The 16,318-nt window shown below is 34.7% G+C and overlaps 1 protein-coding gene across 19 annotated transcripts in view; it reads left to right on the top strand.

Moving 5' to 3' along the window:
* GPHN (gephyrin) overlaps positions 1-16,318 on the top strand; it is a 617,381-nt gene that overhangs the window by 298,215 nt on the left and 302,848 nt on the right. For all 19 annotated transcript variants that reach the window (XR_012329944.1, XR_012329943.1, XM_073800350.1 and 16 more), the window contains one exon: positions 4,752-4,846. Coding sequence is in view for 17 of the 19 variants with exons in the window: in XM_073800350.1 (XP_073656451.1) it covers positions 4,752-4,846 (95 nt within the window). In the remaining 2 variants the exon portion in view is untranslated. The remainder of the gene's footprint in view (positions 1-4,751; positions 4,847-16,318) is intronic.

Below are 16,318 nucleotides of genomic sequence, written 5' to 3'. Positions count from 1 at the left end.
ATCTGCAGTCTGTTTTTCAAAGTGTAGTCCTCTGACCAGCATCACAAGCATAACCTGGAAACTTGTTAGATATGCAAAATTTGAGACCCTAGCCAGACATTCTGGATCAAAATCTCTGGGTATGCCCAGCAATCAGCATTTAACAAGGTTTCTAGGAGATCCTGATGCACACTAAAGTTTGAGAACCACTGCTGTAATCATATCCCACCTTGATAGCTTAACAAGGTTATTAGTACCCATTAGATACTGTTTCAAAGATAGTCTTTGTTATTTAAGATTATTTAATCAGCAGAGGGCACTGTAGTAGTTGTTAGGAGGAAATTGTATTAAATCTACATGGTCAAGTAACAAGCATGTAAATATTAATGCATAAATTATACCTGTTAATAAAAATATGTCTATAAACATAAGTAAAAGCACTATACTAAGTGATTTTTCACCACCACCATGCATACAAGAAATTTCTGCACATTTACATTTAACTATTGTGTGTCCTGTGCATACTTAAATATCATTGACTTTTAGCAATAATGTTTTTTAAGGTAATTTTTCCTATGAAGGTTAAAAATGGACTTGAACTTCATTGACAATTTCCCTGGACTATAGAATCATTGTTTATGACACCCTTTTTTGCAACTTGAATAGTCTTTGAAGCATCTTTCTGACTTTCATGTTATCTTCAAAGTGTCAAGGGTAAAAGAAAAAATCACAATAAGTGATTCTGCGTAGGAGATTGCAACCTTCAAAGTTTAGAAAGTATTTAGAAGTTAAAAATAAAATGTCTTATTTAAAGAGTATAGCTAAATCCAATTAAACCTCATTATTTTGGAAACTACTAGTCCAAAAAAGGTTATATCTGAAGTAAGAATATAAATTTCTACTATTGCTCAAGGAAAAACAGAAGTTGGTAATCAAATTTAATAATTTATTTAAAAAATGTGGGAAACGGAATGAAACTAATTAAGAAAAAAGGATTTCAAACTTTTAATGGCATCTTTTTTTGCCATTGATTATGAATAGTCCATTGATAATGATTGCTTGTTATCTACTTGTTAACAAGTACTGATAACCTTCATTTATCTGTGCTTGTCATCCTAATGTATATGATTGAAGGAATAAAGCTACATTTGTTAAAACTACTCTTCTGTTTGGATTTTCTAGTAAGTTCGACAGATAGTTTTTTCTCATTTTATTCTAAACTAACTTTTATTCTCTTGCTCTTTGCCTTCTAGTTGAGCCTCTCCATTTACAGTTTACAGATGTTTTCACCCAGCTCTTGCCCTCCTGTCCATCTTCCAATTTCCATCTCGTTTGGCTGTTTCTTCCCTTTAGATACCATTATTTCAGTATTCTTCCTGCCCCCAACTTGTCAATGTTCTTACATTTAGGTTCTTGCTCTCTGTTCTCTTTCCCCTCATCTTTGGTTCTCAACCACTGTTTCTAGGTTTGGTTTCTGGATTTTTGTATTATTTCTCTTCTTTAACTGGTATAATCAAAACTGCAAGGATGTAACAATTGGAAAGCAGAGGCATAGAGAAAATTGACATGTATTGAATACCTACTCTATGCTAGGTGATTTACTTACATCATTTAATTCTCATAAAATGTAGGTATGCTTTATTATTAGCTCCATTTTATTCATAAATACACTGAAGCTCAGAGAGATTAAATATTTTGTTCTAATTCACAGAGCTACTAAGTGACAAAGCCGGGTTTCAAGCCTATATGGGTTCATTTATTCACTCCTTTATTCAACAAATATTTATTGAGTGCACGTTCTGTATGTTGGACACTATGGTAGGTGCTTCAACAGATCCGGTCCTTACTCTCCAGACCTTAATTGTATGGTGGTATTGTCTGACTTCACAGATGGTGATCTTTTTGCTACACCAAACAGAAGAAGAGAAAATAAAAAGTAAATAGAATGGTTCTAATGTTTTATGGAAAAGATGTATTTGTTATAGATGTAAGAAAGACTATATTTGTGCATTATTTAGGAATATATAGCAAAAGGGTTGCTTTGTGTCTAGTCCTGGAGAGGGTCTCCCTCCTCACTCACCCCTGTCAACACCAATGCCTTGTAGTGGCATCACCACAATATATATTTTCCTCTTATGTTCTATGCTGTACAAGATTTATGTCTATAGGCCAACATTGTCTAGAAAGTCTTCAGAAAGAATTAACTGTCCTCCCTAAATTATGTTTGGAAAAAGATGAAGACCCCTGTGTAAGAATACATACATTCATTCATCCATCTATTATCCATATATTTACTAATACCCTAAAAAGTATTTAAGATGGTTTAGCCAAATACATAAAATATAACAGAACTTTTAATAAGATAAATATGGAAAATAGGGCAAGGAAAAATAAGATGAAATTGGGTTGTATTCAGTAAGCCTACTAAAAAATATTCATAAATTAGTCTCTCTTCTCAACGGTAACTTGATTCACAGTCATCATAATTTTAAAGACAAACTGGTATCACAGAAGTGTACCCCATTCCTAGTTGTAATACGTAAGAGGAAATTTCTCCTACAGGTCCTCCTAAAGAGGACCTCAGTACAGTGTGGTGAGCAATGTTCTCAAATACTCGCTAAAATAAATATGAGTTTCACTGAGCCATTTAATTGTATCCACCTGCATACCATAAAAGCAAAGTCCAGTAAAACAGTTCTTTTAAAAGTGGATGAGCCTTTTCAGGTAGATCACTGTGGTCTGGCTAAATCCGACGGTATATTTTAGAGGATCTCGAAAAATGAATGAATTACATTTCTTTTAGGTAATTCTCATATGTAATTTGTCAATTGAGTTTTTCATGTACTAGATAACAGTGAGTTTGCACACTCTTACAAGTTTTACTCACTACTGCAACATCATTGCATAGAATACCACCTAGTACATAGTAGGTGCTTAATAAGTATTTGTTGTATGGATGGATAAATGTTGTGCTTTGAAGTATGTAAGTGAAAGACTTCCTCTGTCACTTCTCTGTTGATATTTTCTTCCTTTGTCCTTAAATAACGTGTGCTACTATACTTTGGAGTATATCATCTTTATGTGGACCCTCAAATTCATTAAATGTCATGCATTGCTTAGGTGACTTTTTCAAACAGATAATGAAATAAATATTAACCCTATACAAAGAGCTGTTTTAAGATTGTTCTCAGTAACATCCCTTTGTTGATTTTTAGGGCTCTAAGATTTTAAGGTCCCTAAGAAGAAGTTGTAAACTTCAGTGAAGCAATTTTAACATGGAAATAGTGTTTCTTCTCAGGAGACCTCAAAATCATACCGGATTTATTAAATTTGGAAAACATGGGATAGATTATATATAACACTAGCTCAACAATTTTCAGCTATATATTGATATTTTAATGAAAGTAGTTAGCTCCCAAACTTAGAAATTTAAGTATGTCCTTTTCTCCTTCCTGTTGGCCCCTTATTTTTAAAGCAGGTTTTATTGAAAAGCTTTATGGTAGTGTTAATTTTCCTTTAAAATTTCTGACATTGTTCAATATTGCATTATGCTGGGATTCAGTGAACCAGTAGATTACATCAATTCCAGTAATCCTTTATTCTATATAATTATAAGGGATTAACTAATTTATATGCATCTTAAAAGTTTATTTATAACATCAACTGGCATGTAACACATACTTGGTGCATTTTAACTGCTCTGCCCAGATTTCTTACTCTATGAAAATCTGTTGAGCTATTATAACAATCTGAGGCTTCATTTTAAAGTTTAGGTTATTAGGCTAGATGAGATATTTACCAACCTAAATTTTGCCTAGAACAGTGATTTTTACTTAGGACGATCACTCGACTTCTAATGAAATATTGAACTATCAATCTTTCACTATATTTTTCCATAACTTACTTTTTATTTTGTCTTGCTTCTTACTGTAATACTTTATTTTGCAAGCTTTCTTCCTGTGTTGCTCCCAGTTATTGTAACCTGCTACATATGTAGAAAGAGGATTAGAAATGGATTAAATCATGTGTTTCACTCCCAACTTTAGCCTAAAACATATCTTTACCATCACATTATGATAAATATATGCCTATTTTCATTGACCTTTAGAAAATGAAATTTTCTTGCCTCCTTCAGTACCTTATTCGAGGTTTAACCACACTTGTCTTAAGAATGCCCTATCTTAAAAGTTCTATTATATAGTTAAAGCCTATCACTTCATTAATTCTTTTTTAAAAACAGTTCATTTATATCGAAGATATGGAAATGGTAAATCTAGAGTTTTTCTTCTACCCAATTTATGGGGAAAGTTGACTTGATGATTTCTTGAGTTCCATTTATTATATCATAAAATCATAGAGCTAGGAGAGATACAAGGTGATCTTGGGTTTTTACGGACTAATTATTTCAAGAGTAATAGACAAAGAAAACTACCCAGATTTTTTATTCTGTGAAAATCTATTGAGCTCTTATAGCAATCTGAGGCTTAATTTTAAAATACAGGTTATTAGGCAAGATGAAATTTCTATTAAATACTTCTGAATTGTAAGGGATAAGAAAGGTCTGCTAATGTAAAAGCTCCCTTGATGTTCTGGTCCTCAGCTTTTATTCAGTGGTCCCAAAGAATTGAGTCTTGGTGCCTTAAAAAAATATTTGGAGAACTACTAAGTATGGTTTATAGATAGCATGATTTATAATTAAGTTAATTTTACTACTCTGCCTTCCTTATTTTTGGTTAATTTCACTCAGTCTGCTATTTAATCTTTAATTACAGGCCACAAAAGAAGTAATAGAACGGGAAGCGCCAGGGATGGCCCTGGCAATGCTGATGGGATCACTTAATGTTACACCTCTGGGCATGCTCTCTAGGTAAGAAAGTCACCAACATGTTGCAAAGAAAATTAATTCCATACCACTAATCACTACAATAGACTGATAAACCTAAGAAACTCCAGTCATACCACTTAATTTTGCCCCCCTTATTTCCCAGAGTTATGAGTCTCAGTATCCTGTCTAGTTAAATATTGGCCACAGTTTCTTTCAAGTTCTTTTTTTGTTTGTTTGTTTTTGCATATTGTGTTGAAACTTTTAGAAAATATTGTATTACTGCTAAAAGTTATCAATTATAACCCCAAGAAGAGTCCAGTTTATTAAGATGTAAAATATTCTTTTTTTGTGTGATTATAATCATCAATTAATTTCCCTTAGTTGTCATTAAATACTAATTTAGTAAAACTAAGAAGTAGGGTCTTTTTTAATAAGTTTTTACAAGTCAGTTTATAAATAGGCATGTTGATGTGTGGTCATGAAAAGAAGCTCAATCAATAATATATTACTAGTATATTAAATTAGTGTATTTAAAACTATGCCTTTGTTGACCTAGATGGTGACATCCATCCTCAATTTGATGGTTTAGTTACTTATTTGTTATTATTTTAGCAATTCTTAGATTAAAATCCCCTTTAATGAGAACAACATACATCACTTACGTTAAAGACAGAAATATCAACTTAGTGAGAATCTGTTGATTTAATGACCATTGATTAATACAGTTGATTTCAGAGCAATCTAGAAAATATACAGCAACTTTATAATTGCAGGGTTTCACAATCATTATTTATAGCCATTTATTGATCCTGTGTGCAATATGAATATAAAAGTAAATATATCTATTGAATGCATAGAATATGAGTTATAATGCTCTTTCTGTTACTTAGGCTAAGTTTGTATGCCATAAATGTCAGCCACTTGAAGCACAGCTACAGGGAAATGTGAATGGGTCATTAGTTAACTGTATTTTCTTTCCTGTTACAAATACTATATTATAACATTTCATTTTAATAAGAGCAAAAAAAGAACTAAAGTAGCTTGAAAGAGATTTTGAATTTAAAAGTCCATGCTGGTCTTTAATGAACTCACATTGATTCTTTTATGCTGTTCTTTTTTTTTTTTTTTTTTTTTGCGCGGTACGCGGGCCTCTCACTGTTGTGGCCTCTCCCGTTAAGGAGCACAGGGTCCGGACGCGCAGGCTCAGCGGCCATGGCTCACAGGGCCAGCCGCTCCGTGGCATGTGGTATCTTCCCGGACCGGGGCACGAACCCGTGTCCCCTGTATCGGCAGGCAGACTGTCAACCACTGCGGCACCAGGGAAGCCCTATGCTGTTCTTTTTTTAACCCTTACTTATATTACCTGACTGTAGGAGATCAAAGGTCACATTTGGTCTCTTTTCTCTATGGAATTAAGTAGTAGTCTTTGAACATAAAAGAACTCTTTCTTGGCATTCAAGGAATATAGTCAAGAAAGAATTAAACGTTACCTCTTGTTAATTATTTTATAATAAAAATCTAATTCAACAGACATAATAATACTCTATTTGCCAGGCCTTGCATTAACCATTAGGGATGTAAGTATGGAAAGAAAAGTAAGAAATGGTCCTTACCTTCAGGATCCCCAGTTTATCTGGAGAACTTGTTCCTTACAACTGCTAAGGTAACTCTTTAAATTGAATATAGCTTTCTTGATCTAATATAGAAATAACACTTTTGCCTTATTGAAAGATTTTTCTGGATTAATTTCTCCTCTCCCTTCTGAATCCACATAATTACTGAGCAGTAGACTGCTGAGTGAATGGGAAATAAGTTAGCAAGAGCTGATTTTAAGTATTTTGAAATAAGTCCATCATCTTTAGGCTGAAGGCTTTGAAAACTAAAGTGTACACAGCATAGTATACACAAGCAGATTCTATATACACATGGTATACACAGTCAGATTCTTCTGGCTTTTCTTTATGTTCATTACCTATTGAACTGAGAGTTTATTTACAAATTTGAAACAGAGATAGTAGTTGGCATGAGCTATGGAAAAGGGAATTGTGGACTATTTCCCTTAATGTTTATTTTTTGGTGCTTTTCAAATCGTTTAAAAAAAATGTTAAACAGCCATGATTAGATTGATGCTTCCTTTGTTTAGCATTTTTACCTTGTATGTACTTGGGGCTTTGTACATGCTTATATTATAACATGTGCTATATTGTAATTATTTACTTTCTTGTCTGTTTTACCTAATTTGTATAAAATCCAAATTTGTATTAAGAACAGCAGCTTTATCTTATTCATTTTATATCCTCAGCCCCAAAACAATTTCTGACACATAGTAGGTACTCAAAAAAATGTTTCTTGTTATGGTTCCTATTGATAACTCAGTGTTTCATCCTAGCTGTAATAGAATTTTTTTTCAAGGTTAAGTAATGCATCAACTTGGTGCCTTGCCTTCCTATTTTTATCTCTAGAGAGCAGCATTAAATAAAAATAATTTTTTTAATTACTACATCTGTTTAAATGGTTTTCATCTGCTTGGTTAACTTAATATCTTCCAGTTTTCCAGTTTTTTTTGTACAAGTAAGTTGGAAGATTGCATCAAGTAAAGGTTAAGAGTGTCATCTCTGAACTCGGACTGCTTGGGTTCTATTCTTGTTCTGTTACTAGTTACATAACATCATTCTTTTCTCATCTCTATAATGAGGATGTTAGTAGTACCAGCCTTCTTGCATTAAGTAAACTAGCCCGCTTAAGTGCCCAGAACAGTTGATTCATAGTAAGTTTAAGTGTTGATCACTGTTGTGTTGTTATTTGTTCAGAATTCTAGTTCTTAGAGCAAGTCTGCTGGCAGAACCTTTTAATGCTTTCCTTCATCTGGAAATGTCTTTATCTTACCTTTATTTCTGAAGGATATTTTCACTAGATATAGAATTATGGATTGACAATTCTTTCCTTTCAGCATTTAAAAAAATGTTATTCTATTCTCTTCTGGCTCCATGGTTCCTGTGGAGAAATCCACAGTCTTTTGAATTGATATTCCCTTATATGTATGATTTTTTTCTCTGGATGCTTTGAAGATATTTTTTCTTTATTTTTGATTTCAACAATTTGATTATTATGTATCTGGGTGTGGTTTTCTTTGAGTTTATCCTTTTGGGTTAAAGGAGCTTCTTGAATCTGTAAACTTATGTCTTTAACCAAATTTGGGAAATCTTTAGCTATTTTTCAGACTCTTCTTTTTCTGCACCAATCTCTTTCTCATTTTCTTCTGGTACTTTTGTGATATGGATTATACATCTTTTGATAACATGTCACAGGTTTCTGATGTTCACTTTTTTTGTTCATTTTTACTCTATTCTTCAGATTGTTTTTATTAATCTATCTTCAAGTTCACTGACATTTTTCCTCTTTCATCTTTATTTTGCCTTTGAGCCTATCTAGTGAATTTTTAAAAATATTTGTTTACTTATTTATTTATTTGACTCCGTTGGGTCTTAGTTGCAGCATGCCGGATCTTCACTGAGGCATACAGGATCTTTCATTGCTACACATGGGTTCTTCATGGTGGCTCACGGGCTTCTCTCTAGTTGTGGTGTGTGGGTTTTCTCTTCTCTAGTTGTGACGTGGGCTCCAGAGCACGTGGGCTCTGTAGTTTGCGGCACGCCGGCTCTCTCACTGAGGCGCGCGAGCTCAGTAGTTGTGGCACATGGGCTTAGTTGCCCAGCGGCATGTGGGATCTTAATTCCCCGACCAGGGATCAAACCCGCGTCCCCTGCATTGGAAGGCAGATTCTTTACCACTGGACCACCAGGGAGGTCCCTCCAGTGCATTTTAAAATTACAGATACAGTATTTTTTCAGTTCTAAAATTTCTATTCTGCTGCTTTTTTATGGTTCTATTTCTTTGCTAAGAATTTTTATCTTTCCATTTATTTCAAAAGGAGAATGGTTATAATAGCTACTTAATATTATTTTTCTAACAATTCCAGTGTCTGAATCACCTTGGAGTTAACATCTGTTGATTTTTTCTGTGAGAAGTGCTCAGATTTTCCTGATTCTTTTCTGTGTTGAGTAATTTTGGATTGTACCCTGGACATTTTGAGTATTATCTTTTAAGACTCTGGACTCTGTTAAAATCCTCTGGAGAGAGTTAGTTAGTTAGTTAGTTAGTTAATTTGTTTCAGGAATCAAGCTGATTGGATTCAGATTGAAAATTCTGTCTCACCTTATGTGGATAGTGATTCAGCCTTTGCTATACTGTCTGGGTCTGCCCAGCACATGAACTATTCAGGAGTTAGCCTGAGATGTGGGCAGTGGAGTATATTTTACTTATGTTTTTAAAAGCCTTTCTTATAATTCCTTGAGTTTGTTACATGTGCTTAGTTCAGGAGTGAGCCTGGAACTTGTGTCAGTTCATTCGCAGAATTAAGGAATCCGCCTTCTCCAACTCTCTCCTCTCCAAGAATTTCCCTACACTCTTCACTTCCCAGTTAATACTCTATAAGAAATAGCTTCTGGCTAAAGGAACTGGAAATAGATGATATTTCTTGTAGAGTATTAATCCCCTGTGCTATTATGCAATTCCGCACAATTGGAACACCTTCAGGGCAAAGGCAAAAGAAAAGGAAAAAAAAAAAAAAAATAACAGAGCTTCCTCTCACCCAAACTTTTACACTTTAGCCAGAGAGATAGGTCTTCTCACCGGGTTCTAGTGCTTGCACCATCACAATCGCAGTAGTACAGCTCTATAACTGGAATTAGCCCCCTTAAGGGTTATTGACTCAAGTTCTGACTTCAGTCCCCAGTTTGCCTGCTATTGTTTATGTTCAGAGTTCTCAGGTAGTCATTCTTTGATTTTCTGTTCTCAATAAGTAGGAGACAGAGCCATAGTTAAGGTTCTACAATGTTGGTCAACACCAACAGAAAAAGAGCTCTATTTTAAAAATCAGATCCCTGAGTTTATATCCTAGCATTTACTAGCATTTACTATCTATGTGACCTTGGGAAATTTACTCAGCTAGGTTTAGCACTTCCAGTCCCAGGAGCTAATTGAACTGCCCACAGAAATTCAGCATATAAGCTCCCTAAATCTGTAATTTATGCCCCACTCACTTTTTAAAGAGATCAAATACTTTTTTTTCTAAGCATCATTGACAGTAATAGAGCAACCACTGTGGTTACACATTGAGACATAATTTATCCTGGTTTTATTCTCAGTTCAGTCATTAACTTGATTTGTGATCTCTACGTAGTTTTTTAGTGCCTTCACATAGCTCATGGTAATGTTATGAGGTCCTATATAGATTAACTCACTAAGAATAACTATCATATGAATATCTAAATTCATAAAAAGAAAAAGTGATAAGGAGTTTTTAATTTTATAAAGAGATTTACCATCGTAATACTCCATAACGTATCTTTCAATTGTGTTTTAAATATTCAGCTTATTTTTTTGTTACATAGAATTTTTCATAATATCTGTCTTATGAAATAGAAGATGAAGTCTCTAGTTAGTTTTTAATATATGAAGTAGGACTAATCTTTTTTTCTTACAGTTTGCCCTACTATCTACCATTATTACCAATTTGATCTCAGCTTCATCTAGTCAGTAACTGAACATAAACACTCAAACACATGCACTGTTATTGGGGAGGAGTAAACTTTTCCCATTCAGTGCCAAAAATGGTTTCATGCTAATATTGTTTAAAAGTTTTTTAAGGAAAAAAATACTGGATTTAAATTTTTATATCAGTGAATTAAATTATCCCTAGTATTATTTAATACATGTTAAAACAACATGGATCATTTAAAATAATAATTGACAATAACAGTATTGCCATCTTGAAGTGCTTCTATTTTTTAACCTAAAACCAAATATACTTAGCTTATAAAAGGCTGTAGAAGGGAGCTGGGCAGAAGACGATGGAGAGGAAGTACCAGTAATCCACTTCTTGACCTAGACAATAGTTGACTAACAGAATCTGATATAACAATTTTGGATATCTAGAGTGTATTTGAAGGCTTTCAGCTTCCAGGGGTAGGTTTAGTTGGTAAACTATGGTTAATTTTAGTCAATTTCAGCCCAAAATAATTGTAACTATACACTCCCCAGTCCCTCAACCCCATGCAGGCAGCCACACTAACATGCTTGTGGGAGCCAGAGTGGGCAATTAGGACCTTGTCGTTCAAATATCAGGAATCTAGGTTCTATTTGTGGATTACTGGTTTGATTATAGGGGTACGGACAAAGGCAGGTGGCTGCTGTTGTAACCCCCACCAACTGAAGTGACTTCAAGGGGAATTAAAGGGACAGTGCCTTTTTTTTCCCCTTTCTCTTTTACCCTTTTTGGGAGCCAGACATTTAAGGATTAGGACACTCAAGAGCAACCACATACATAAGGGAATTTAAAAAGCCATTGCACATGCCCAAAGAGGAATGCAGGCTCAGAAAAGACCTGAGTTGGCCTTAGGTTTACACCTCAGACTGATCCCAACACAGAGACACTCTACAACAATCAAAAATATAGCAAACCCTGCAGGGAGGGGGAGAATGTGATTTCCAGAATTACCACATTACAAGATTCAGATACCCAGTTTTCAACAATAACAACACAACACAAGATATAGAAAGAAACAGAGAAGTGTGGCCCATTAAAAGAAAAAAAAAAAATTGACAGAAAAGACTGACTAGGATGACCAGATGGTAAACTTACTAGACAGAGATTTTTAAAACAATTGTCTTAAAGATGCTCAAATTACTAAAGATGTGAACAAAATCAGGAAAATGATATGAGTAAAATGTAAACATAAGTAACAAGATAAAAAATAAAAAGGCAAAAAGAAATTCTGGAGTTGAAAAATACAACTGAAATAAAAATGTCACTAAAGGGATTCAGAACCAGTTTCAGTAAAAGGAATCAGTGAACTTCAAGATAGGGCTATTGAAATTATCAAGTCTGAGGAGCAGAAAGGAAAGAAATTGAATACAAGTGAACAGAGCCTAAGAGACCTGTGGAACACCGTTAAGTTCTTGGTCTAACACCATTAGACCATGCTTTGTGAAAATCCCAGAAGGAGAAGAAAGGGAGAAAGCGGCAGAGGATTATTTGAAGAAATAATGGCTGAAAACTTCCCAAATTTCATGGAAGATATAAATCTGCAAATCCAAGATAAAAAACAAACTCCAGGGGCTTCCCTGGTGGCGCAGTGGTTGAGAGTCCGCCTGCCGATGCAGGGGACACGGGTTTGTGCCCTTGTCTGGGAAGATCCTACATGCCGCGGAGCGGCTGGGCCTGTGGGCCATGACTGCTGAGCCTGTGCGTCCAGAGCCTGTGCTCCGCAACAGGAGAGGCCACAACAGTGAGAGGCCTGCATACCGCAAAAAAAAAAAAAAAAAAAAAAAAACAATCAAACTCCAAACAGGATAAGCTGAAAGAAGCCCATATAATAATCAATCTGTCAGAAGCCAAAATCAGAGAATATTGAAAGCAGCAAGAGCAAAGACACTCATCATATACAAGAGTTCTCAAAAGATTATAAGTTGATTTCTCATCAGAAACATTGGAGGCCAGAAGCAGGTATGGAAGTGAAACATTCAAAGTAATGAAAGGAGAATACTGTTAACCAAGAATTCTATAACTGGCAAGCCTGTCCCTCAAAAATGAAGGAGAGGGCTTCCCTGGTGGCACTGCAGTTAAGAATCCACCTGCCAATGCAGGGGACACAGGTTCAAGCCCTGGTCTGGGAAGATCCCACAGGCCCACGAGCAACTGGGTCTGTGTGCCACAACTACTGAACCTGCACTCTATAGCTCACAAGCCACAACTACTGAGCCTGCATGCCACAACTACTGAAGCCCGCAAACCTAGAGCCTGTGCTCTGCAACAAGAGAAGCCACCACAGTGAGAAGCCCATGCACCGCAACGAAGAATAGCTGCTGCTCGCTGCAACTGGAGAAGGCCCACGTGCAGCAATGAAGACCCAATGCAGCCAAAACTATAAATAAATAAATAATTTTTTTTAATGAAGGAAAAATTAAGACATCCCTAGTTAAACAAAAGCTGAGCAAGTTCATTACTATTACACTCAACCTACAAAATAGGCTAACAGGAGTTCTTCAGGTTGAAATAAAAGGACGCTGTACAATAACTGAAAGCCTTGAGAGGAAATAAAAGATCTCCAATAAAGGTATAAATATGGACAAGTATAAAAACTAGTATATTGAAATTTTGGTTTGTAATTCCACTTTTTATTTTCTTTATTTAAATTTTTGCAATTTAAATGCATAACAAAATTATTAGTCAGTGTTTTGGAGCACACAATGTATAAAGATGTAATTTGTGACAACAATAACTGAAAGGGAATGAGATGGAGCAGTTTAGGAGGAGGGTTTTTATATGCTATTGAAGTTAAGCTGGTATACATGCAAATTATACTGTTAAATTTTAGAATGTTAAGTGCAATTTCTATGGTGACTACAAAGAAAATAGCTATAAAATATACACGAAAAGAAATGAGAAGGGAATTAAGATATTTCACTAAAAAAAACAACTAAACTCAAAAAGAGACACTAATATGGGATATGAGGAACAAAAAAAGCTATAAGGCATATAGAAAACAGTTAACAAAATGGCAAAAGTAAGTTCCACCTTATCAGTAATTACTTTAAATGTAAATGGATTAAGCTCTCCCGTGAAATAATACAGACTGGCACAATGGTTAGAAAAGCATAATCTGATGACATACTGTGAACAAGACTCTTGGTTTAGATCCAAAGACAAATATATTGAAAGTTAAAGGATGGAAAAGATATTCATGCAAATATTAACCAAAAGAGCTGGTTGACTATATGACTATCAGACTAAATAGACTTTAAATTTTAAAAGGTTAAATATCCTAAGTCAAAACAGGTTACAAGAGACAAAGATATTTATATAGTAATAAAAGTTTCAATTGAATAGGAAGATATAACAATGATAAGCATTTATATACTTAATAACAGACAAATAACAAAAATAGATGATGATGGAATTGAAGGAAGAAATAGATGGTTCTGGGCTTCCGTGGAGGTGCAGTTGTTAAGAATCTGCCTGCCAATGCAGGGGACATGGGTTGGAGCCCTGGTCTGGGAAGATCCCACATGCCACAGAGCAGCCAAGCCCGTGTGCCACAGCTATTGAACCTGCGCTCTAGAGCCCATAAGCCACAACTGCTGAAGCCCTCACACCTAGAGCCCATGGTCCGCAACAAGAGAAGCCTGTGCACCGCAATGAAGAGTTTCTGCTGCTCACCGCAACTAGAGAAAGCCCGCACACAGCAATGAAGACCCAATGCAGCCAAAAATAAATAAATAAATTTATTAAAATAAAGAAAAGAAATAGATGGTTCTTCAATAGTAGTTGGAGACTTCAATATCCTACTTTCAGTAATGGATAGAAAAGCCAAACAGAAGATAAGTAAGGAGATGTGAGTTGAGAAACACAGTAAATCAGCTATCTCCAACAGGCATATAAAGAACATACCACCCAACAACAGTAGAATATACATTCTTCTGAAGTTCCCATGTGACATTTCCTATAATAAACCATATGTTATGCTGCAAAATAAGTCTCAATAGATTTAAACAGGTAAATGTCATCTGAAGTATATTCTCTGACCACAAAATGATGAAGTTAGAAATCAGTAACATCAGGGACTTCCCTGGCAGTCCAGTGATTAAGACTCCACACTTCCACTGTAGGTTCAATCCCTGATCAGGGAACTAAGATCCCACATGCCATGCAATGTGGCCAAAAAAAAACAAAACAAAACAATAACATCAGGAAAATCCACAAATATGTGGAAATTAAACCAGTACACTCTTAAACAACCAACTGGTCAAAGAAGAAATCATGAGGGGAATTAGAATATATGAACAAATTTAAATGAAAACACAGACTACCAAAATTTCAGTGATTCATCAGAGAAAACAGTGCTAAGAGGGAAAGTTATAGCTGTAAATGCTTACATTAAAAAGGAAAGATCTCAAAAACAACCAGCTAACATTACAGCTTAAGGAACTAGAAAAAGAGTAACAAACCAAAGCCAAGACTAGCAGAAGGAAGAAAATAATAAAGATTAAAGCAGTGTTAAATAAAAGAGAAAGTGGAAAAACAATAGAGAAAATCAACTAAACCAAACATTGGTGCTTCAGAAAGATCAACAGAATTGAAAACTTTTAGCTATATTGACTAAGAAAAAAAAGAGGTATGACTCAAGTTAATAAACTTAGAAACAAAAGAAGGGATTACTACCAATTCTACAGAAACAAAAAGGACTATAAGAGAGTACTATAAACAATTGTATGTGTATGTCTAACCTAGATAAAATGGACCAATTCCTACAAACACAAAACCTACCCAGATGAATCACATAAAAGTAGAAAATTCAAGTAGATCTGTAACTAATAAGATTTATTCAGTAATCAAAAATCTACCTACAAATCAAACGCCTTTACCAGATGACTTCCCTGGAGAATTCTCCCAAACATTTAAAGAAAAACAGACACCAGGCCTTCTTAAACTCTTCCCAAAAACTGAAGAGAAGGGAACACTTCCTAACTAATTCTGTGAAGCCAACATTGCCTGCAGATCAAAGACAAAGAGCTGCAAGAAAAGAGAACTACACACCAATATCCTTTAGGAACATTGATGCAAAAAAATCTTCAACAAAATACAACCAAATTCATATCAAAAAGATTATACACCATGATCAAGAGGGATTTATTCATAGAATGCGAGGGTAGCTGAACATACAAAAGCAGTCAATGTGGTAAACTACAGTAGCCGAATAAAGGAAAAAAAAATCTTCTCAATTGATGCAGAAAAATCATTTGACAGAATTCAGCATGTTTTCATGTAAATGACCCTCAACAAGCTGGGAATAGAAGGAAACTATCTTTAAATAAATAAATAAACAAACACAGAGCTAATGTCATGCTCAGTGTTGAAAGAGGAAGCTTTTTCTCTAAAGCAGGAACAAGTCCAGGATGCTTCCTTTTGCCACTGTCATTAAACGTACCACTGGAAGTTGTAACCAAAGCATTAGGCAAGAAAATGAAATAAAAGATATCCAAACTGGGAAAGGATAAGGAAATTTGTTTCTGTTTGACATGATCTTATAAGTAGAAAACCCTAAACCCAAAAAAAAAAATCTAATAGGACTAATAAATGTATTCAGCACAGTTGAAGATATATAATTAACATGCAAAAATCAGTTGTGTTTCTATACACTAACAGTGAACAATGCAAAAGAAATTATGAAAACAATTCCATTTACAATAGCATCAAAAAAATAAAATACTGTGTAATTAACTTGATCAAGGAAGTGAAACACTTGTACACTAAAAACTATAAAACTTTGCTGAAAGAAATTAAAGAAGGCATAGATAAATGGAAATACACTCAAGTTTATGGATTGGAAGACTTAATATTGTTAAGATATTAATATTGCCCAAGGCAGTCTGCAGATTTAATTCAATCCCTAT

Source organism: Tursiops truncatus, chromosome 2, assembly GCF_011762595.2.
Source record: "Tursiops truncatus isolate mTurTru1 chromosome 2, mTurTru1.mat.Y, whole genome shotgun sequence".
NCBI classification, from domain to species: domain Eukaryota; kingdom Metazoa; phylum Chordata; class Mammalia; order Artiodactyla; family Delphinidae; genus Tursiops; species Tursiops truncatus.
Note: the sequence above shows the minus strand (reverse complement) of the source record. Positions and strands in the feature narration are given on the sequence as shown.